Consider the following 20,284-nt stretch of genomic DNA (forward strand, 5'->3'; position numbering starts at 1 on the left):
AGATAAATGACCCTATGTGATAATGCAAAGTGATTTGACTCCGTTTATAATCCGTACATCGTAACTATAGGCGTATTGCACATTTAGAGGCTGGAAGCGTGGATGGTCTTGACATCGACGACAAGCTCGCGGCCACCGTCGTTGAGGACGAGGACACGGACGCTGCCGCGGCCAGACTCGAAGGACTTGGACAGGCGGCTCCAGAGGCCAGACTGGTCAGTGACGGGGACGCCGGTCTTGACGTCACCAGTCTCGGTCATGGCGACGACGGAGCCATCCTGGATGTCGAGGACACGGTACTGCTTGAAGACGGGGCCGAGCATGGTCTGGACGACGACGCTGGGGGCAGGGTTGGAGACGAAGGACGACTCCTCATGCAGCTGCTTGGTGAACAGGTCGACACCGAGGTAACGGTGCTGGCCGGTGGCAGCCGAGGTAGAGATGCGGATGACCTGGCAAGGGCGGCCCTGGAGCATCAGGATGTCGCCCATGCGGATGTGGTGGCAGGGGATGGTGACGGTGTTGGGGATAGCCGCCGGCTCCGACGACACAACACGGGGAGCACGAGTCTCGACGTGGTCGTGGTGGTGGTGGAAAACTTTGTCGGCCATCTTGTGAAGACCGTGGCGGAAACTGTGGTAGTGGCCTGGGACACGAGTTAGCTGACATGGGTCTCGGTAGGGGGGTCGCAGGCCATTGACATACCGTCTTCGTCGTAATATCCCATTCTAGACTTTTGAGCGCCGGAGTGGAATGAGCGAGGATACTCAACGGTTTCCTCAACAACCTTGGTCTCCTTGTGGTAGGAAGGCTGGGGCTTGGAGGCGTCGACGGTAGTCTCGGTGATACGGACTTGCTCGTCGTAGACGGGACGAGAAGCGTGCGAGCTGTGGGCGTCGACAGTAGTGCCTACGCGGACGTCCTCTTGGTAAGAGGGCTGGTAGCGGCTGCGGTATTGGCGCTCGATCTGATCAATGGCGCTGTACTGCGGGCGGTGCTGGCGGTCAACCTCGACGAAAGTCTCGGAGTAGGAAGTAGCAGGCCTGAGAAGTGATGTTGTTAGTCAAAGAGGAGTTCGAGAGACGGATTGGTACTGTGTCAACAAAATATTTGCCAATAGAGTCCAAGCTCTGCCCAGGGGGGGCTCGGAATAGGACTAGATTGGTTGCCATGATATACAGGCCTGCGCGGCTCCTGGTTTCCGGGTTGCATCGAGCTCCACTGTGACGCTTTTCCAGACCCAGACAAGCAGAGCCACAAGCTCCGGCTCGAACGAGCCCTTGGCGTAGACGCAATAATTGTACTCCTCCTGGTCTCCGTCTTGCGTGCTCAAAGCGGGCAAGGAAATCTCGTGGCGAGCGCAGCAGAGGGGTAGAAAGGGAATTGGCCGACAGGAGAGAGCCGGGAGAGAGAAAACAAAGAACGTCGGGTTGGACTTACTTGCGTTCCTCGTAGTACTCGCGGTGGACACCGGGACGGTGGTGACGTTCCTCTTCACGTGTGATACGGACCTCTTCTTCGCTGTAGCGTTGCTCTCCGCGAGGAGGGAGGTGGACAGAGGCAGAGGATGAAGAGTATTGACCTTCCCGTCCGGCTTTCTTGGCGGGAAGCTTGATCTCGACCTCTTCGTGGGTCTGGGTGGTGGTCTCGACGGCCTCAGCCTTGTCTTTGTAAGACGAAGGGAAGATGCTGAAGGGCACGGGAACTCGGGCTTCAAAGTCCAGATTGGCGACCTTTGGGGTGCAGGAGTCCTCTCCTCGACAACCTTTCGTAGCGAAAGGAAGACAAGAAGATTTCTCTTGCTCTTCTTTCTGAGTCTGAAAGAGAAGAAGGAGAGAGAAGCAGCGGACGGGGCGCGCTTCTTGACCAGTTTCCTTTCAGTTGGGGGAAGAGCGGAGGGGATGGGGTTGGATGAGGCGGTGATTGGGCTGGGACTGTGCAACGAAGCGGTCGGGCAGGGCGTCTGAGACTATTGGAGAGGAGGAGAAAGGGAGAAGACGCAGAGCCGGGGGAGGGCAGAAGTGGTCCTGCTTTTTCTATGGTTGAGCTGATGCGTGGCAGCGTGATGCAGGGTTCCTGTGGTCCAGCGTTGTTTACTCGCGGTGGAGCTCTGTTTATCCCAGCCCGCAACCGGCCAAGCGGCTGGGGGACTTGCAGCAAGTTTGGGGGGCCCAGAGGGCCCTCACCTGACGGAGGGTCCACTTGGGGTGAAATGAGCCCACTGAGCCCGCTGAGCCCGCTGTGACAGACCCGACAGAGCACACTAGCCCGCTCCCTCCGCGCTCGAGGTCAGCTCTCGCAAGAGCCCAGGTCGCGGATGTGCCCGGATGCGCGGCCTGGCCTGCCTGGGAGCTATGATCCCGTATTCCCAACCATCGCCTTTTTTTTCTGGGGGTGGAGGAGCCAGCAAGGTCAAGATGCACACGGGGCAATGCGTGGCCTCTGTTGCCATCTACAAAGCGTCCAGTGCGTCCGATGTGATGACGATCACTTTTCTGTGTCTGGCGCTGAGCTAGGTACAGCTTGGGTGTCTTGTTCCTGGAGCCAATTGATCCCGCAGCCGTCGCCGTAGCCGCTGGCCACTAAGAGAAAACCAACCTGTCCATCACACTGTACTACGTAGGGGGTGCACTGTAGCTCCTGGCAACTGCAGGTGTGCCTAGGCACCCTAGGCAAGCTGGGGTCGCCCATCGATGGGTCAATCTGTCGGTGACCGCGGAGCCTGGGATAACAGCCCGCCGCTAACTTATCTCGATCCAGCCATTCAGCTGCCTCGGATACCGCCACGAGCGAATAGCTACCATGAACACGAGCATGTCAACAACAAGATTGGCGCTGTCTATCGAACGCTTCGGCTGCACTTGTCGGCGCACTACTCTTCTGCATCAAGACTCTGCTCTTTATTCCGCCATTGCAACAGAGCTGAGGTCTCTACGAAGCCATTGGGGGTTGGGTTTAAGCGGAGCAGATGCTTCTCTTTCTTCTTTGGGAGGTTGGGTCATATATCTTCGGTAGCTCGTACGCTCGTCGGCGGGATGGCTGGGTAGCAGCGCTTGACGACAGCTAGAAATTGCACAAGCCCAATTGCGGCCCTCCAACAACGAAAAAGGTCGCCAATTCGACCGTTGATCACTCCCCAACCTCCACGTCGCGGGCGAGTTGCATGTGGCCAGGAAGCATCTTCCATGGCCGCGGCCAGCGTGGATCACTCCCATTGGGCCCATCTGGGGAACCCGCCCGCGCGACCTATGCAGGCCAGAGTGTACCACAGTAACTACAGGCCGAGAGCTGAGCCCCCAGAACACGACGCGGTTCCACCGATCTTACGTTTGTGCTGCCAGCTTAGCAGCTCGAAAGAAGAAAACGTCCCTACTCGAGTTCATGCGAACCTCCCAATCTCCATTGATGGGCCCATTGCAAGAGCCTGGAGACGCTCTTCAGGAAAGCTTTCCTGCTTTTTCGTTTCAGAGCCAGCCAGATGCCGGTACGTCCAGCGTAGGATCAGAGCCGAGACTCTGGCGGGTCCCGTTTTACCCCTGAAAGCCAAAGGCGACGGCGTTGCCATGGCGACCGGGTACTCTAGCGCGCTAGCGACGTGTCGGGGTCTGGCTTGTCTGTGACTGTGGATGTGCGGAGCGGCGGAGCCTCGGTTCTGTATCAGACTGATCAGTGCTCTGGAAGCCTCCCGACTAGCTAGCTGGACGTCAGAGCCGTTCACATGGCAGACCGCAAGTTCGGAGACATGATCGCCTCTCAAGGTGGATTTGTAGGATCAATGATTGTATGACGGCCACCAAAAAGTAGGTGAGCATGCCCTACGAGGGCGGCAAAGTTATGCGAAATAAGCGGTCGCTGCTTGCGACCAAATACCCTGTTGAACCCAAGTTGAGGACGTATATAATGCAGCTTCCTCCAGGCTCTAATTGTCAACGGTCTTCATCGATGCCTTAGTGCCTAGAGATGCCTCAAGACTGATCACGATTCAGCGTCTTGATCTGGTTCATTCTTGGTGGGAGTTTTCAATCAGAACCACTATGCTCGGGACACTCTGGTATAACTTACAATTAGCCCGCAAAACTCGTTGCTCGCTATCTTGTCGACGACAAGATTGGGCCAAGAGGATTACGGTACGGGGACCGACGAGGTGACTCGCGAGTGTCTGCAATTGCAATATCCCACTTGATCTTTCTGATCTCAAGCTAGACCTACCATTCTCTCTATATAATCCGGAGACACAGTATATGCAGCTGCTACGGCAGAATACTTGCCGTAAGGCTGATTGAATCCTGGGCCGTGTATAGCTATAACAATGAGCAAGCAGGACTGTCCCCGCGACAAGAGCTGCGACACCTGCAGCATATCGCACCCATTTCGAGAGATCAGACAATTGGCATGGATTAAGATGCTAGTGCAGTACACGGGCTTCGGTATTGGCACAGTAGAGTGGTAAGCACAACAGCCTGGCCGTATGATTATGACTCTGGCTGGAGACTCTGTTCCACTCTTAGGCTGGCATAAGAGGTGTATTTCAGTTCCTTCGACGGAACCTCGTTTACGGTAGACACGTTCCCTGGCCTGTGGTTTGCGCTGAGGTAACACGTGACTGCGTTATGGGATATGGCACGACACGTCACGATCCAGAAACCCCCCTTCATCCTTCGCAGTGAACAAAGACAACGGAAATGGCTGTCACACAAATTTTGTGGACTGGGTTGCAAGGTTGCAAGGTTGCCGAGGGCTCCACCTATTATATGGACGAGCATTGCCAGGTGACAGGCTCGCAGCCGGGTTCTACCGTCGACGACAGGTGCAGGAGTGAAAGGTTGTTATTATACGGGCATTTCGTGAATACATTTCGCGTGTTGTTGGTTGACGAGCAGAACATCCTTCCCGATGGAGGATCGTTTTCCAGCACACAGGAGAGCCTGTTGGATTCAGGGGCAGAGTCTCCCCCAATCACAATGCGGTCGTCGCCGTTGCCTTTCCAGAGATTAGTGGGTTAATAAGCGCCCGGGTATACAGCAGTAGAGAGGACGACCAATGAGGTCAATGAGCACTCACCTGGGACGCTGAGATACCCGCCGCCAAAGACACTATAAAGGTATCTATTATCCACCAAGGAGAAGACCGTGTCGAACGGACCTGGCACGTACAGACTAACAGTCCCGTTCACCGGCATATAGGCAACAAGCTGGCTGTTGACGAAGCAGATGAACTCGCGACTGCGCGTTGATGTCGTCGTCGCTTCGACTGTCTGAACCACAGTGGATGGAGGCTCCAAGGACGTTACGGTAGCCATTGTAGTGCTGGTGACAGTAATGGTGATCGTGACAACCGGGTTGAGCTCGAGGCTGCTCTGTACTGTCGTGGTCACCAGGGAAGTCACTGTCGTGGTGGCACGAACGCGAGTTGTCGTTGCGAGGGTGCTGGTGCGGATCAAGGTTTTCGTGGTTGTAGGCGTTGGGAGCGTCGTTGCCTTTCCTACCGCCCCGGCACAGATACACGCACTCGAGTACTGTAGAGGGCCATGGCAGGCAGAAGCATATGGCGGCACAGAGCTAGCCGAAGAGGTAGCTGGACAAGTAACGGGCCGGGAAGCTGCGATGCCTCTTTTGAGACTCAAGGGACTGAGTAATGCACTGGGTGGCGGTCCAGTGGAGGATACATCGCTGGAGAGTGAAACAGTGGCTATCTGGGTCAGTGTCGAAGTGAAGGTTACTGTGGACGCGGACTTAATTGTTGTCGTGACGTCGGATTTGGTAGAAGTATTGAAGACCGTGGATGTCCGTGCAACGGTGTTCACACTGAAATATGTCCGTGTCGAAGTCACGCTGACGGCCTGTACGTCAGTGACTGTTACACCTGGTGCATTCACAACTGTAGTAATGGTCGCGGTAGAAGTGCTAGAGGGTGCGATTAGTATAGTAGCAGGTTGCCGGTACATTGCACTCATTGGTATACAAACTTACGCCGGACATGGAGTCACGGTCCAGGAGAGAAAAGAGGAACAATCAGCCAGCCGTTTGGAAGCACTGGGCTGCTGGGCATTTGGTCGGACCTTGATGCCTGTGCATTAGCAACTGAAAGTCCTTTCGTCTATGAAGTGATTATTTCCTAGCTTACATCACGTAGACATGCATCGGGGTGGCACGCATGATAGTTGCGAATATCGTTGGGTTTTGCCACCGCAGATATAGCCCACAGCCCCACCAGATATAGGTCTCTAGGCAAATGCATGTTCATGTGCTGTGTGTAGGGAAACGAGAGAGGAGAACTGTCGCAAGGAGTGGCTACAAATCATTTTTGATAGCATGGCAGCTCCTCAATCTACGTCTGCTATATATACTTGTATGGTTAACAGCCACCTACATCTATTGCAAGCCACAGACTGCAAACATAACTAGAAACAACTTCGCATGATTTCTAGAGTTGATGACCTGATCTTCTAGGCAGCATTCGGATGTGGTGATAAGTTCAGATGCTCTGCTGGAGCGCCCAGCTGTCTTGGGCGGAGATTAACAGAGCGCCCTTGAATCAAAACTGTTGGAGCTTATTTTGGATCATAGTATAGGGGGCATGTTCTGCTCATCGACTGCAGGGCCAAGTTGTGTAGTAAATGGATGTGACTGGGGTGCGAGTATTGTGAGGAACTCCGTTCACGACTATATTCCGACCTCTTAGAATTGACAACTTTGAAGTTTGGACACCGGAACAAGATCCGCAATTGCAAAAATACGTTCCAATTCATGCTCGCAAGATGGGATATTCAATCCAGCGGCTCAACATAGTTTGCTTTGGAGCACCAGATTGTTTTTCCTTGGCCGCCGGGTAGCACACGTGGTAATATTGCTCCCCGTGTCTCACACGGATTTGAGACGTTGGCTTTCGCATTATTCTCAAGCCTTGACGCCTCGGCACCGACACAAGTCAGTTTGTCACTGTACATAGTGCTGTGTGAATGAGTAACAGGGCCGACTGTCGTCGTTTTGCTAACCTAGTGGCTTACCAAGATGACGTCGTCAGCTTCCGGTGGATGGCGGGGTGCCTCAAATCGCGACACACGGAAATTTGTGGGTAGGCACCGGCCAACCAAACAACCTTTGCGCCCTTGGATACCTCTGGCCTGCCGCTTTGCTGTCTGCTGTTGGAACCCGACCCAAGTCTCCAGCTCGGCAACAGGCGACCGTCAGGATGAAACAACGATTTTCCTCTCTGGATGTCAAGGTCAGTCAGTAGTGGCACATGCAGGAGGCGGGGAACTTTGGCTTGCTCCCGGTCCAAACAGCTGACAGCCACCAGGTCATCGCCCACGAGCTCTCGGCCAGCCTCGTTTCGTTGCGCGTATCCAACATCTACGACCTCTCCTCCAAGATCCTCCTCTTCAAGTTCGCCAAGCCCGACAACAAGAAGCAGCTGCTGATCGACTCCGGCTTCCGCTGCCATCTGACCGACTTTGCTCGAACCACTGCTGCCGCCCCTTCCGTCTTCGTCCAGAAGCTGCGCAAGGTCCTGAAGACGAGGCGCTTGACTGCCGTGTCGCAGATCGGGACCGACCGTATCATCGAGTTCCAGTTCAGCGATGGCCAGTACAGACTATATCTCGAGTTCTTCGCCAGCGGCAACGTCATCTTGACCGACAATGAGCTCAAGATTCTGACTCTGCTCCGCAATGTGCCCGAGGGAGAGGGCCAGGAGCCGCAACGGCCCGGCTTGACTTATTCTCTGGAGAACAGGCAGAACTATGGCGGAGTACCAGACCTCACAAAGGAGAGGGTGCGCGCTGCGCTGAAGACTGTTGTTGAGAGAAGTGCGTCCGCCGCAGCCGCCGGCAAGAAGATCAAGAAGAAGCCGGGCGACGAGCTGAGAAAGGGACTGGCAACCACCATCACCGAGCTACCCCCGATACTCGTCGACCACGCCATGAAGACCACCGGATTCGACTCCACGTCACAGCCCGCAGCCGTGCTAGAGAATGAGGACTCGCTCGATCACCTGTTGCGCGCTCTTGAGGAGGCACGCAAGATTGTTGGAGACGCCACTAGCTCAGAAACATGCAGAGGTTACATTTTCGCCAAGAAGAGGCCCAACGCCTCTGGCGAGAACGCAGAGAAAGAGGAAGGCCAGGGCCAGCATCGCGGAGTGTTGTACGAGGATTTCCACCCCTTCGTACCTCTGCAATTCAAGGAAGATAAGGACTACTCCATCCTGGACTTTGACAATTACAACAAGATGGTGGACGAGTTCTTCTCCTCGATTGAGGGGCAGAAGCTGGAGTCGAAGCTGTCGGAGAGGGAAGCAGCCGCAAAACGGAAACTCGAGGCTGCCAAGGCAGACCAAGCCAAGAGGATAGAAGGCTTGCAAGAAACCCAGCTCCTGAACATGAGGAAGGCAGGTGCCATAGAAGCAAATGTCGAGCGAGTTGAGGAGGCTATGGATGCGGTCAACGGCCTGTTGGCCCAGGGCATGGATTGGGTCGACATCAGCAAGCTCATCGACAGGGAGCGTCGGCGCAACAACCCCGTCGCTGCCATCATTGCATCACCTATGAAGCTGTCAGAGAACACCATCACCCTTCTCTTGGGAGAGGCCGAGGCTGATGAGGATGAGGACGAAGCCTACGAAACCGACGAGTCCGAGTCTGATGACGACGCAGCAGAGTCGGTGCTTTCGAAACAAAACACGACTGACAAGAGATTGAAAGTTGACATAGACCTCGGGATCTCGCCATGGGCCAACGCGAGGCAATATTACGGAGAGAGGAAAACGGCTGCAGTCAAGGAGCAGAAGACGGCAGCACAGGCTGAGGTCGCCTTGAAAAGCGCCGCTGAGAAGATAGCAGTCGAGCTCAAGAAAGGACTAAAACAGGAGAAGCCACTTCTACAACCCGTCAGGAGGCAGATGTGGTTCGAGAAGTTTGTCTGGTTCATCTCGTCAGACGGATACCTCGTACTCGGTGGCAAGGATGCTTCGCAGAACGAAATACTCTACCGGCGATACCTGAAAAAGGGCGACATCTACGTACACGCCGATCTTCATGGGGCACCCAGTGTCATCATCAAGAACAACCCTCAAACACCAGATGCGCCGATTCCACCGTCCACGTTGTCACAAGCAGGTCATCTGTCTGTATGCGCATCGTCCGCCTGGGACTCAAAAGCTGGCATGTCCGCGTACTGGGTAGATGCAGATCAAGTGTCCAAATCAGCACCGACCGGAGAGTTCCTGCCGACAGGAAGTTTCATGATCCGCGGCAAGAAGAATTTCCTTCCCCCAGCGCAGCTCATCCTCGGATTTGGTATCATGTTCAAGATCAGCGAAGAGAGCAAAGCCAAGCACGTGAAGCACAGACTGAATCTGGAGTCAGGAGAACCTGCACCACTGTCAGCCGGCGAATTGGGAGAGGCCACTGAGCGTGCTCATGAGGACGATGGTAGCGATGCTGGCCACGATTCTGACGGGGAAGAAGACATTGCTGATGAGCAAGATAAGGACCATCAACGGAGGGCAAATCCATTGCAATCGGCGTCACAAGACGACCAAGACTTGGATGGTAAGGAGGAGGAGGAAGAAGAAGAAGCAGCTGCTGCAGCAACAGAGAAAGTTGGCAAGCTTTCCGTGGACGACTCCGCTCCAGCTGACACCACTTCGACAAACGAATCCGGCAATGGCAACGACGATGCAGGCCCGGAAGATTCCGACGAAGAAGATGACGAAGAAGCTGCGGCCGGTAAGGCGAAAGCCGATGCATCGTCTTCCTCGGCTGCAGCTTCTGGAAAATCCACTCCCCAGCCCCAAGGCCAGAAGAAACAACAGCCAAAGCGTGGTCAGAGGGGCAAGGCAAAGAAGATAGCTGCCAAATACCGTGACCAGGATGACGATGACCGAGCTGCTATCGAAGCCTTAATCGGTGCAACTGCAGGCCAGAAGAAGGCGGAAGCAGAAGCGAAGGCGAAAGCTGAGCGTGAAGCTGCCCAGGCAGCTGCGAAGGAACGACGCAAAGCCCAGCACCAGAAGCAGCAACGTGAAACAGCCGAGCACGAAGAAGTTCGCAAGATGATGCTCGAGGAAGGTGTCGACATGCTCGATGCCGACGAAGCTGAGAAAACGACGCCGTTGGATAGCCTGGTCGGCACGCCAATGGTTGGGGACGAGATATTGGAGGCCATCGTGGTTTGCGGGCCTTACAGTGCCATAGGCAAACTGAAGTACAAAGTGAAGTTGCAGCCAGGCTCCCAAAAGAAGGGCAAGGCGGTCAAGGAGATTTTGGAGGCGTGGAAGTACGCCTCGACGAAAAAGGGGGTCATGGACGAGCAGAGCCAGCAGAAGGACCGAATGTGGCCGCGAGAGGTGGAGCTGATCAAGGCACTGAAGCCCGAGGAGATCAACAACGTAGTCCCCGTCAAGCAGCTGAGGGTCATGATGGGAGGTGGTGCTGCGGGTGGCAGCGGTGGAGGGAACAAGACCAAAGGAAAGGGGGGCGGTGGCAGGGGCAAGAAGAAGTAGACTAGGACTACAAGAACTCATTGGGTAAATTAAAGGCACCAGTCTCTGGCCACCCTCATCCAGTCTATTATCACAATTGTCTACCGTGCTAGCATGCGCCACAAGCTGCTAAGATGTGGTTTTACCTGTGATTTTGAACCCAGCCTAGAACCACTCCTAAAATATAAGCACTCGAGCTCGGTATGCAGCAACGACGTCCGCATTGTGTAGTACCACTCATCGCTCTTTGTATCCTCGACATGGGGAACTCAAAGAGCCCAACGAGCCTTGTAACAAGGGAGCCACATGATAATGAAAATGCTATTTCGGAAGGATAGCCGCGCCAGGGGTGGGCTGGAAGTCATCATTTCTGCCAAACATGTAGCCTCGCACGACACAAGCCGGACGACCCAGTCGAGCTATGGCAACACCTCAGACCAGCCAGCACTTCCGGCTGACCCAGTGCCAGAACTGCCTCTGCGTGTGTCCCGACGTCGAAGGGCGCCGGCCACTTTGCTCCGACTGCGCCGACGAGTTCCGCCGGCGCAAGGAGCGCGTCGTCGACCGGGTCCGGGGCACCAGCATGGACGCCCAGCGGCCTTCGAATTCTAGGACGTTGAGCTATGAGAGCGGCGTGTAGGTTATCTTTTGGTCATCTCCACTTTGTCGTTGTCCATCTGTTACAGCCTGAAGACAAGTGCAGATCTGTTTTGCTGACCCGTTCTCCCTTACGCCAGAGGCACACCGCGCCGGAAAAGAGCCGGTAGCTACGATATGTATAGGAAGGGCAAGTTGGACTCAGAAGACCATAGAAAGAGCTGGGACGCGAAGGAGGTCGATTACCTTAAGAAGGTTGGAGATAAGTCGAAGAGGTTGAGGGCAGGGTTTCTGGAGAGGTTACTGAGGAAGGCCTGGTGTAAATGAAGTGTTCGCTCAATAACGGGGCGAGTCGCGGAGACTCGAGGCATGTTCAGGCTAGCATATACGAGGGTGGATGCATACGAGGCCGGTTTATAGTTCATTATACATTAAGGTTCGGTCAATCGTTCAATCGCCAAGTTTCTGAGATGCAAGCTATTCCGATCTGACCAAAGCGTATTGATGTAAAAGAGCAAGCAGTAGAAAGTTTACTCATTCGCCCGAAAGCAAAATTTATTCACTCTCTATCATCACCTACTGGTGTACACAATGTGATTCAAAGCACATTTGAGAATGTCTCTGATTGATTCGTCATTCCACTCGGCTCCTTCAGCCCCTTCCAACAGAGGCCACATGTGTTGCTTTCAAGTTGCACATACGGCACAGAAGTAGGCATCTGTTGCACAGCCACAAGCTCAGACGTGCGATCCTTCAATACCTAGATATCGCTGGACCAGATTCCGGGCACATTCCCCTTCCAACTTTCCTTGATGACTATGTGATAAGTCTTGCACAAGATGAAGCCCACGGCAAACAGTTCAACTTGCCTCCTCTTGCTGCTTCTGCAGCTCTGTGTCGCGACGATAATCTTCCCGCCAACTTTCTCGGACGTAGTCTACTCACATGTGGTCCCAGCAGAGAATGCAACGCGCCATTCAATGAGACGCTACTCGGCATTAATGTCCCCTGAGTTCAGCCGCGAGAAAACGATTGAGTGGTACAGACGGTGGTACGCCCTAGACCCGCAGCAGGTGCGTTCGAGGCGTTCCGACGGGCTTACTGGCTTGTGGAATCTCACGAGTGGAACAGGAGCTCGCGCATATACTTCACCTTGTCAATTTCCGCCTATGTGTGTTAGTCAAGGGCCGGGATCCTGGGCAAGACGAAGGGCCGCATGTGAAGGATGACTTTCAGTTTCTAATCAGCATGGATGCGATACTGCACCACGCTGACATCGGGTTGTTGTATTACCAATTCCATGCGGCCACAGAAGTATACAGGCAGACCGTAATACTGGAAATGTTTTGGGACAGCATCGAATATGTGAGAGATTGGAACCCACTTGCATTTCCTCAGGGATTGACAAGCAAACTAGGGCAATCGGCGTTGCGAATTTTCGGCAGCGGATGGGTCAATCTTCCGGGGGTTGCTGCCCTCACGCTTCACACAACAAGCGAGCTACATGGACCTGCTTCATGAAAAGTACGGAAATAAAACAGATAAAGCTATGGAACAGACCGTGGTTCGACTTGGGAAGCGCATCTCTTGGAGACTACGAGGGTTGGTTCGTCGTATGCGCTGCCATCCGCTCAGGCAGCAGACGCTGCCCGATGCGATGGGAGTGTGTACTCGCGACACAACAGCCGTATGTCGAAACAGTGAGGCTTGGCCGGTGTTTTCATCGGTCAAAATGGTGTTCCGGTCTCATGCCAAGCCTCGGAGAATCAAAGAATGGATCGAGTTTGAACACAAGGTGGATCCGTATGACACTTGGGGTGGTGAATGAAAGGGGCGACTATATTCTCAAATGGCTGGCTTGACGCTAGGTCTGAATCCAATATATTCAACTGTAGGATGTTGTCCCCAAATAACTGCCATACTTCTGTGGAATATGAGAAAACGGAGACATTGGCCATGCCCCGTGATATAGTCCAAACCTAGCCGTCATCCTGATCTACATCCATTGTATCATTAGATGCATCACCTTCACCGTGCCCTCCATGACCCCCTCCATGACCCCCTCCATCATCCCCTCCATCATCCTCTCCATCGTCCTCTCCATCGTCCCCTCCGTCGTCGCCTCCATTATCATCTCCATCGTCCCCTTCCATGGGCACATAAGGCCAAGTCTCACGAGGGTCGTCGAAAGGATCGTCTCTTGGTGGGTCTTCGTCAGGGTACAGAGCGTCGACGATTTCTGCTATACTATGCCCGTCATCGGTCGAGTCAAGTGCATTCACAGGATCATCCCTCTTATCATCCGGCAGCTGGTTGTGCTGGCCGCGAGCCATCGCCCTGATGTTTTGCCGTTTCCTGTCGTAGTCGGAAGCAGCCTTGCCGAGTTTAGCGACAGCCATATTGAAGTGCCTTAACAGTCGATGCTTTTCGGTGTTCCTCCTGGGATCATAATTGAGAGGGGGATCCTCAAACCTCCGACCATGATCGGGCCCTTCGTCATCATCAGATGGAGGGTCGTCGCCATTGAGTCGTTGAGCTTCGTGGGCCGACAACCCTTGTAGAACATAGATCAGCTCGGTAGCTTTTCTTTCGAAATCACGTCTTGGGCGGGATGATACATTCAGCTTCCGATAATCAAACGAATCCATGGCTTCCACGGGCGTACCCAGAATGGCTGTTGCAGCTGTCGGGCCCCAGGCATTCAGTTCCGTTACGGCTCCTATCTCGGCCCTCCGGAGTTCATGTTTTGGCCGGAGATGTTCCCAGACGGCGAGACTGGCTAGCGAGTTGAAGTTGTCAATGCCTTCATTCGTCCTATGGTCGCACGTGAAAGGCATCAGAACTTTTGGCTTTGTCCATGACATGTCCAGACTCTCTGCAAGGGTTTCGCCCGGAGTCTCTGGGTTCATGAGCTTCCATCTTGCGACCTCTCGTCGGGCCAAGGGGACCAGTGTGTCGCAAACCCAGTCAATGCTTGGCACTCCATCACGCAGCTCCTGGCTGAAATCGACCCAATCATTTTCCTGGTTTGCATATTCAAAGCGTTGCAGCGTATTGATCAGGAGGTCAGAATAAGGAGTGCCATCCCCCATACCATTCACAGCTGCTAGCCTCAGGTTCTCAGGTTGATCGTGTTCATTATAGGCGTCTCGAGATACTGTTTAGGTAGTTGGAATGTCAGCGCAATCTGTCACGCCACTCTCAGTGGCTAATCGTGCTCTGGTTTGGCACAAAATAACGAAAGGCGCAACATATGTGCCGGTGCGAGAACTCACCATGAGCCATACATAATTTCCGCAGTACTTGGCTGTAGGGATAGACGTCTTCATACGGAGTAGGAACCTCTAGCTCGTCTCTGGCAGCCCAAATGCCATTACGAATTGTCGCAATGTCATCACCCTCTTGCGTCGAATCGCCAAAATCAATGAGCACAATTTGTGGGAAAGCATCAGTCAAACGACCCTTCCACTTGCTAACCCGGGTCTTTGAGTCTGGGTAGTGGACCATAACATTATTCGGGGCAATATCTCTGTGGTATATGCGAGTCCAGTTTGGACGGTTGCCGCGTGCGCCATGAACCCCTTTGCGCCGACCGAAGTACATATAGGCGAGCGCCTCGCCCAATTCGGCAGCTACATGCCATATGAAATGTTCCGGTATGCGAACACCATGGTAAGCATGCTGGTCGATTACGCTTCCCAGGTCGCCACCGTTGCAATGCCTTGAACAGTCAGTTGCAATAACTAAGTCGGATCGGAGCTTGAAAGGAGCAAACGTACTGAAAATACATTGAATAAGTGTCATCGTCCAGTTGCTGCCAGATGTCTAAGTGCACGAAATGTCGCTCGTGCCCAAGATATCCAGCTTGCGATACACCAGCTCTACGATTCCGTGGCCATGTAGAATTCCGGATATCTGGAGGATGGCCCTCGTTGTGGAAGTCCCCACCATTGTGCATCTCGCCCGAGCCACGTTGTACCAGCTTATTCACATAGAGTTGGCCGTCGTACAACGATTGTACTATGTATATACCATATTTGATAATCTTTACGAGCATGAAGCCATAGTCGTAAACCTTCTCGTTGACTGCCCATTGCGTCTCGGTCGAGGCCCACGGGAGGAAAACGCCAATTTGCGAATATGGGTTGTCTATCGGACCTGACATTGTAAGTCCAGTTTCGCGCAAGCGATCAATACTGTTCAATTCTGGTACCAATGCCCTGGATCCAATTCAGATTGACGACTCTGAAAGCCGAATTTGACCTCCCAGCGTCCATATACCCTTGATCAATGGGGGGCCGATGAGACAAAGTATGACCAAATGCGGAACGCGGCCAAAACCCGGCAGTCAGGGACAAAGCTAAGCGTTCCTCTTAACCCTTACTCGGTAGATACGACTTCAACTGTGATTCGTGCGCGGGGCCAGCAATATCATTGAAAGCCCACCAGCTGCCGCATTCATCAGCAAGACAAAGAATGCAACACAAAGGCATTCAGTTGCGCCGCTATCCACACAAATTTTAACATACTAGCGTGATAAATGATTAGCTTGATATCTCTGATAATCTTCTAGCCTGAATATAGGAGTTGTAGTTAATCGTTGGCTTGTCTATTTAATGCTATAGTTTGGAACTCGTCAGCGTCACACAACTAAAGGAACTGCCGTGGTGTGGAGTTTCGGGGTATGGATAGTACAGGGTATTTAATCTCGATTGAAAACTTCTAGTTAAAAATAGTGGTATAATTACGGAGCAAATGTGACTTCTTTATCCACCGTGATTCTCACAGTCTGTAACAAATCCATGGCCGACTTCCCGAGAGAGATATCGTACTGCCCAGCAGGGACAACCCACTGGCCCTTCGCCTCGTCGAAGAACCCAAGATCCCTCGTAGCAAACGAGAGACTCAGGGACTGTTTCTCACTGGGCTGCAGTCTAACCTTCTGGAAGGCGACAAGGCTCTTGACCGGGTGCTCTGGGCTAGTCTCTGACTTGCCGGCATACACTTGTACCAAGGTACCACCGTAAGCGCCTTCAGCATTGGAAACGTCAACGCTGACAGTATAATCAGTCTCTGAGCTCTTCGATACCCGCAGGTTGCCAGTCTCGAAAGAGGAGTACGACAAGCCGTAGCCGAAGGGGAAGTTGACCTTCCCGCGGCCGACTCTGTCGTAATGACGGTAGCCGACGAAGACCCCCTCCTTGTATTCTACCTTGAGCTTTCCGTTTACGTACTCGCCCGGGAAATTGCCATGGGCGGGTGCATCCTCGAGGGCTTTAGGGAAAGTCATTGGTAGACGGCCTTCAGGGTTCACGGCGCCGGTGAGGACATCGGCGATGGAGTTACCACATTCCTGCCCAGCGAAGCCGGCATGCAGCAAGCCTGCGACCTGATCCAGCCAGGGCAGGGCGATAGCCACACCAGTCGAGTTCACGACGATGGTGTTGGGGTTTGCAGCAGCGACGGCACTGACCAGAGCATCTTGGCTGCCCTTTCTCGGTAAGTTGAAAGAGGCCTGGTCTTGGCCTTCCGTCTCCCACTGAGGATCGTTGCCTGTGAAAACAATAGCGTAATCGGCATCCTTGGCGAGCGCAGCAGCCTCACCCTGTAGATCAGCATCATGCTCAGAAGCAAGCTGGAGACCAAGACGGACTCCCGTGTGGCCATTCAGGATCTCCAGACCGGGAATGTTGACAGGCGGCAAGCTGCGGACTTTGATGCGGTAGGTGGTGCCAGCAGTAAACGGATGAGTGAACTCTTCTTCGGAGATGGCTCCGAATAAGAATCCCATGGCATCAGGGGCGGGCTTCTTCTGATCGTAGACGAGCTGGTCATTGATATAAACCTGTGTCATCGAAAGACCAGTGCATCCCATATAGTGAGAGCCGGTCTCGGAGGGGGTGAAATCGCCAATGAACTCGGCAATCTTCATGACTGCTGACTCCATCACAGGCGACAGAGACGAACACGGGTGGCTGTTGATCGTCTCTTTCAGCTCCTTTGTCTCGTTGTCGTACAGATTCAAGGTGAAGCCTGGCTTGCCGTCCAGGCCGACGACAGACCCGGCGTTCTTATCCTCCCCGATAGGCGCCAGTATGCGTTGAGTATGGGCACCCTTAGCATAGACGAGTTCTGCAGAATCGCCTAGAGCCTCCTGCATGGCATCCCATGGTGAAATCTTGTAGTGTGCATTCAGGCTAGCGCTTCCGCCTCCATGCGCGAGGGGCATTTTGGCCAGGCCAACAAGCGCAATCTTTTTTCCCTTGGCCTTGTCTTTGGTCAAAGGAAGGACTTGCTTCTCGTTCTTGAGCAGCACGCAACCCCTGGCGCCAGCCTCACGAATGAGCTTCTGGTGTTCAGGCTTGTTGATAGCCTGCTCAGGGGGGATTGTGGGGTCTTCAAAGGCCTTCAGCTTGTCGATAAACTCAAGCACTGTACGGGCTCTGTCATTGATGGTGCTCTCAGACAGCTTGCCAGCCTTGATAGCAGCCAGAACGTCAGGGACTTTCCTCTTCAGCGTGGGGCCGGGCATTTCCAAGTCTAGTCCTGCGTTCAATGCTTCAGCAGTCGAGTTAGTGCCACCCCAATCACTCATGGCAAGACCCTTCCAGCCCCAGTCTTCCCTCAACACCTTGAATAGAAAAGAGTTGGAATCGCAGTGCTCGCCGTTGATTTGGTTATACGCAGTCATGACAGCCCACGGTTTCGCCTCCTTGATGGCAATCTCGAATGGACGCAGGTAGATTTCACGGAGAGCTCTTTCGCTGATGGTCTCATCGACAGACATTCGCTCCGTCTCCTGCTCATTCCCAGCAAAGTGCTTGATGGTGGCAGCAATACCTTTCGACTGGACACCCTGAATCACCTGAGACGCAAGCTTTCCTGCCAGCAGGGGATCCTCGCTAAAGCTTTCAAAGTTGCGGCCACCCAGTGGGTGGCGGTGGATACAAGTGGTAGGTGCCAACAGACAGCGAGCTCCTTTGGTTTGTGTCTCTTCGGCAAGTGCCTGACCGATGCGGTTGGCAATATCTAAGTCAAAGGTGGCGGCAACATTGCTTGCAGCGGGGAAACAAGCAGCCCTCGTGCCACCGGTGAAGTCAGCGCCTCGTGCACCATTAGGTCCATCCGATGTCTAGGATCCGATTAGCGTTGCGAACTTGACAACGGTATGGAAACATACCTTGATATGGGGTACTTTGCCAGGAATGGGCACAGTCTCCCAGAAGTTCTGACCTGCGAGGAGAGAGATCTGGTCGATGGTTAATTCAAGATCTCGTGCCTCATAATAAGAGGGCCTTGTCTGCGAGCTTCAGACAAAGGAGGTCGGACTCACCTTCTCTTCTAACGTCAAAGACTTGAGCACTGCTTCAATATCCGTCTTCATAGTCATGATTGCGGCTTTGGATTGAAAAAGGAGTGACTCGAGAGGACCGACTTTCCACAGCGAGGAGAACGAGCGATACTTATGCTCATCTTAATCCGAGCGCCCCTGGAGTCGCCAGGCCCGGCCGCATCTTCAAACAACCCCCCATCCGCCCTGTCCGCTGAACCGTGGTGGAGGCCCGACGTAACATGCATGTGGCTAGCGGACTGGGTGATCCACCGTAGCGCATCCTCACATGGCATCTTTACCCAAAACAGCCTTGCCCACCAATCAGAGCTGCCTCCTCGCCCGAGTATAACCCGTTAGCTTGCCGAAGATTTGGCGGTTTCCCCGGAGTTTCTACGACCCCAGGCTTTGGCGGGGCCGGCCGTGTTCACGATGTCCACCTGACCAATTTGTATGTTGAATACGATAGAGTTCATCTCTTCTACAGGATTCTATGTTATAGAATGGCATGACAAGCTGTGGTAACGTCGAACTCTCACACAGGATTTCTGCGCCGTACCATATCGACATATCGTCTTCCCAAATTCGATCGGCGCATGGACAGGCAGGTTCGCCTTTGAGTCTGATGACAGCTGCCTGCTTCTGAGGAGACTTGTGCCACCCGGAGTCTTCAACAGTCCTGGGGAAACGCGTATCTCTCCAAGCAGAGCTTGTGGTACCGTGGGCTCGAACAACAGACCTGCGCTGCCCGATATAACAAGCATGCATGTTACGCAACGTAGGAGGCTTAAGTACAGAACTTTCGGGAAGGAATCCATCCAGACAAAATTTGTGACTACAATCACGGAGTCGATGGTGCAACTCCGTCAGATTGTATGCTTCAATAGGAGTTAGACATCACACTATACCGCCGAATACCGGCGCATGGCTTTATTCGGTTGCTTATATTAGTTCTACAATGCTTACTGGAGGATCGACGACCTTCACATCTTATTGCATGGGAATCATGTCATCGGTATCGATTCAGCAAGAAAGTAACGGGATCTGTCGTCGCACGGAAGCCTTTGCGTGCATTTGCTATATGAAGTTCTTACGCGAATGATCAGCAAAATTCCAATTGAGGTTTCAACATTACATGTCTTGATGTCGTACCTGGCTCCATCGTCTCGCATTTCTTTGGTCAAGATGATGCAATCCAGCCCAGAAGACCAGGAGTGAGAAGCTCTACATACAATTCTCTATCATCCGACTTGTGACAGACATGCTGCCCTTGCAGGATATCGCTGATTGGAAGGTATGAAGCGCAGAATAGAGCGCGAAAAGCCACTTTCCATATTCGGCAGAATTCAGACACCATGATTCGTTCGATCACCTGCACGAAAATGCGTCCCGATGACTGCCCAGATCTGCACACTAATTTCCAACCCCATAAGGACATGTCGGCTCGCATTCCTTCAACACCGCGCCCAGCCTTCACCTAATGTTCGTAAGGCTCTGGGTGACCAACAAACCACGGTCGGGCTGCGCACCTGACATATGTCGCCGTTCACTGCAACTTTAACCCCCGCGGGAGCTGTGGTGTAACCAAATCCGGCCCGTTTTGCAATCTCACTTCCCCGAAGAACGCCGACGATTCGTCATCCAAGCTTCGGCTGCGGATAGCAGTGCTAGAATACATAGTAGACGTGTACCCCAAGAGAGGCTGAGAATCCAGTGGAAAGATTGAGAACAGAAAACGAAGAAAGATGTCAAGGTGAAGAATATGAAGTACTTGCCGTTTTGTCCAGGGTTTGATGTATGGGCGATGAAACCCAATGGGCTGGTTTTAATTCATCAAGCAATGCCTTACGCGGATGACAGCCAGAACGGAGCACA

The 20,284-nt window shown here is 53.4% G+C and overlaps 6 protein-coding genes across 6 annotated transcripts; 2 read left to right on the forward strand and 4 right to left on the reverse strand.

Moving 5' to 3' along the window:
- Positions 1 to 83: 83 nt before the first annotated feature.
- On the reverse strand, positions 84 to 3,565 carry JN550_001519 (uncharacterized protein; the record flags this gene model as incomplete). Its single annotated transcript, XM_049312712.1, has 6 exons — positions 84 to 646; positions 706 to 1,043; positions 1,441 to 1,733; positions 2,187 to 2,352; positions 2,747 to 2,797; positions 3,390 to 3,565. 6 exons carry the CDS (start codon positions 3,563 to 3,565, stop codon positions 84 to 86), a joined length of 1,587 nt encoding a protein of 528 aa, XP_049176370.1.
- A 1,182-nt stretch (positions 3,566 to 4,747) lies between these two features.
- Positions 4,748 to 6,237, reverse strand: JN550_001520 (uncharacterized protein; the record flags this gene model as incomplete). Its single annotated transcript, XM_049312713.1, has 4 exons — positions 4,748 to 4,980; positions 5,062 to 5,903; positions 5,970 to 6,058; positions 6,124 to 6,237. The coding sequence occupies 4 exons, from the start codon at positions 6,235 to 6,237 to the stop codon at positions 4,748 to 4,750; spliced, it is 1,278 nt and encodes a 425-aa protein (XP_049176371.1).
- Positions 6,238 to 7,191: 954 nt separating this feature from the next.
- JN550_001521 (uncharacterized protein) lies at positions 7,192 to 10,503 on the forward strand (the record flags this gene model as incomplete). Its single annotated transcript, XM_049312714.1, has 2 exons — positions 7,192 to 7,224; positions 7,300 to 10,503. The coding sequence occupies 2 exons, from the start codon at positions 7,192 to 7,194 to the stop codon at positions 10,501 to 10,503; spliced, it is 3,237 nt and encodes a 1,078-aa protein (XP_049176372.1).
- Positions 10,504 to 10,903: 400 nt separating this feature from the next.
- On the forward strand, positions 10,904 to 11,122 carry JN550_001522 (uncharacterized protein; the record flags this gene model as incomplete). The annotated part of the gene is made up of 1 exon (XM_049312716.1): positions 10,904 to 11,122. One exon carries the CDS (start codon positions 10,904 to 10,906, stop codon positions 11,120 to 11,122), a length of 219 nt encoding a protein of 72 aa, XP_049176373.1.
- Positions 11,123 to 13,058: 1,936 nt separating this feature from the next.
- On the reverse strand, positions 13,059 to 15,244 carry JN550_001523 (uncharacterized protein; the record flags this gene model as incomplete). Its single annotated transcript, XM_049312717.1, has 3 exons — positions 13,059 to 14,236; positions 14,355 to 14,800; positions 14,859 to 15,244. The coding sequence occupies 3 exons, from the start codon at positions 15,242 to 15,244 to the stop codon at positions 13,059 to 13,061; spliced, it is 2,010 nt and encodes a 669-aa protein (XP_049176374.1).
- A 579-nt stretch (positions 15,245 to 15,823) lies between these two features.
- JN550_001524 (uncharacterized protein) lies at positions 15,824 to 18,469 on the reverse strand (the record flags this gene model as incomplete). Its single annotated transcript, XM_049312718.1, has 3 exons — positions 15,824 to 18,211; positions 18,260 to 18,328; positions 18,413 to 18,469. 3 exons carry the CDS (start codon positions 18,467 to 18,469, stop codon positions 15,824 to 15,826), a joined length of 2,514 nt encoding a protein of 837 aa, XP_049176375.1.
- Between the last annotated feature and the right edge of the window lie 1,815 nt (positions 18,470 to 20,284).

This window comes from Neoarthrinium moseri (assembly GCF_022829205.1).
Source record: "Neoarthrinium moseri strain CBS 164.80 chromosome Unknown scaffold3_Wmoseri_CBS_16480, whole genome shotgun sequence".
In the NCBI taxonomy this organism is placed as follows: domain Eukaryota; kingdom Fungi; phylum Ascomycota; class Sordariomycetes; order Amphisphaeriales; family Apiosporaceae; genus Neoarthrinium; species Neoarthrinium moseri.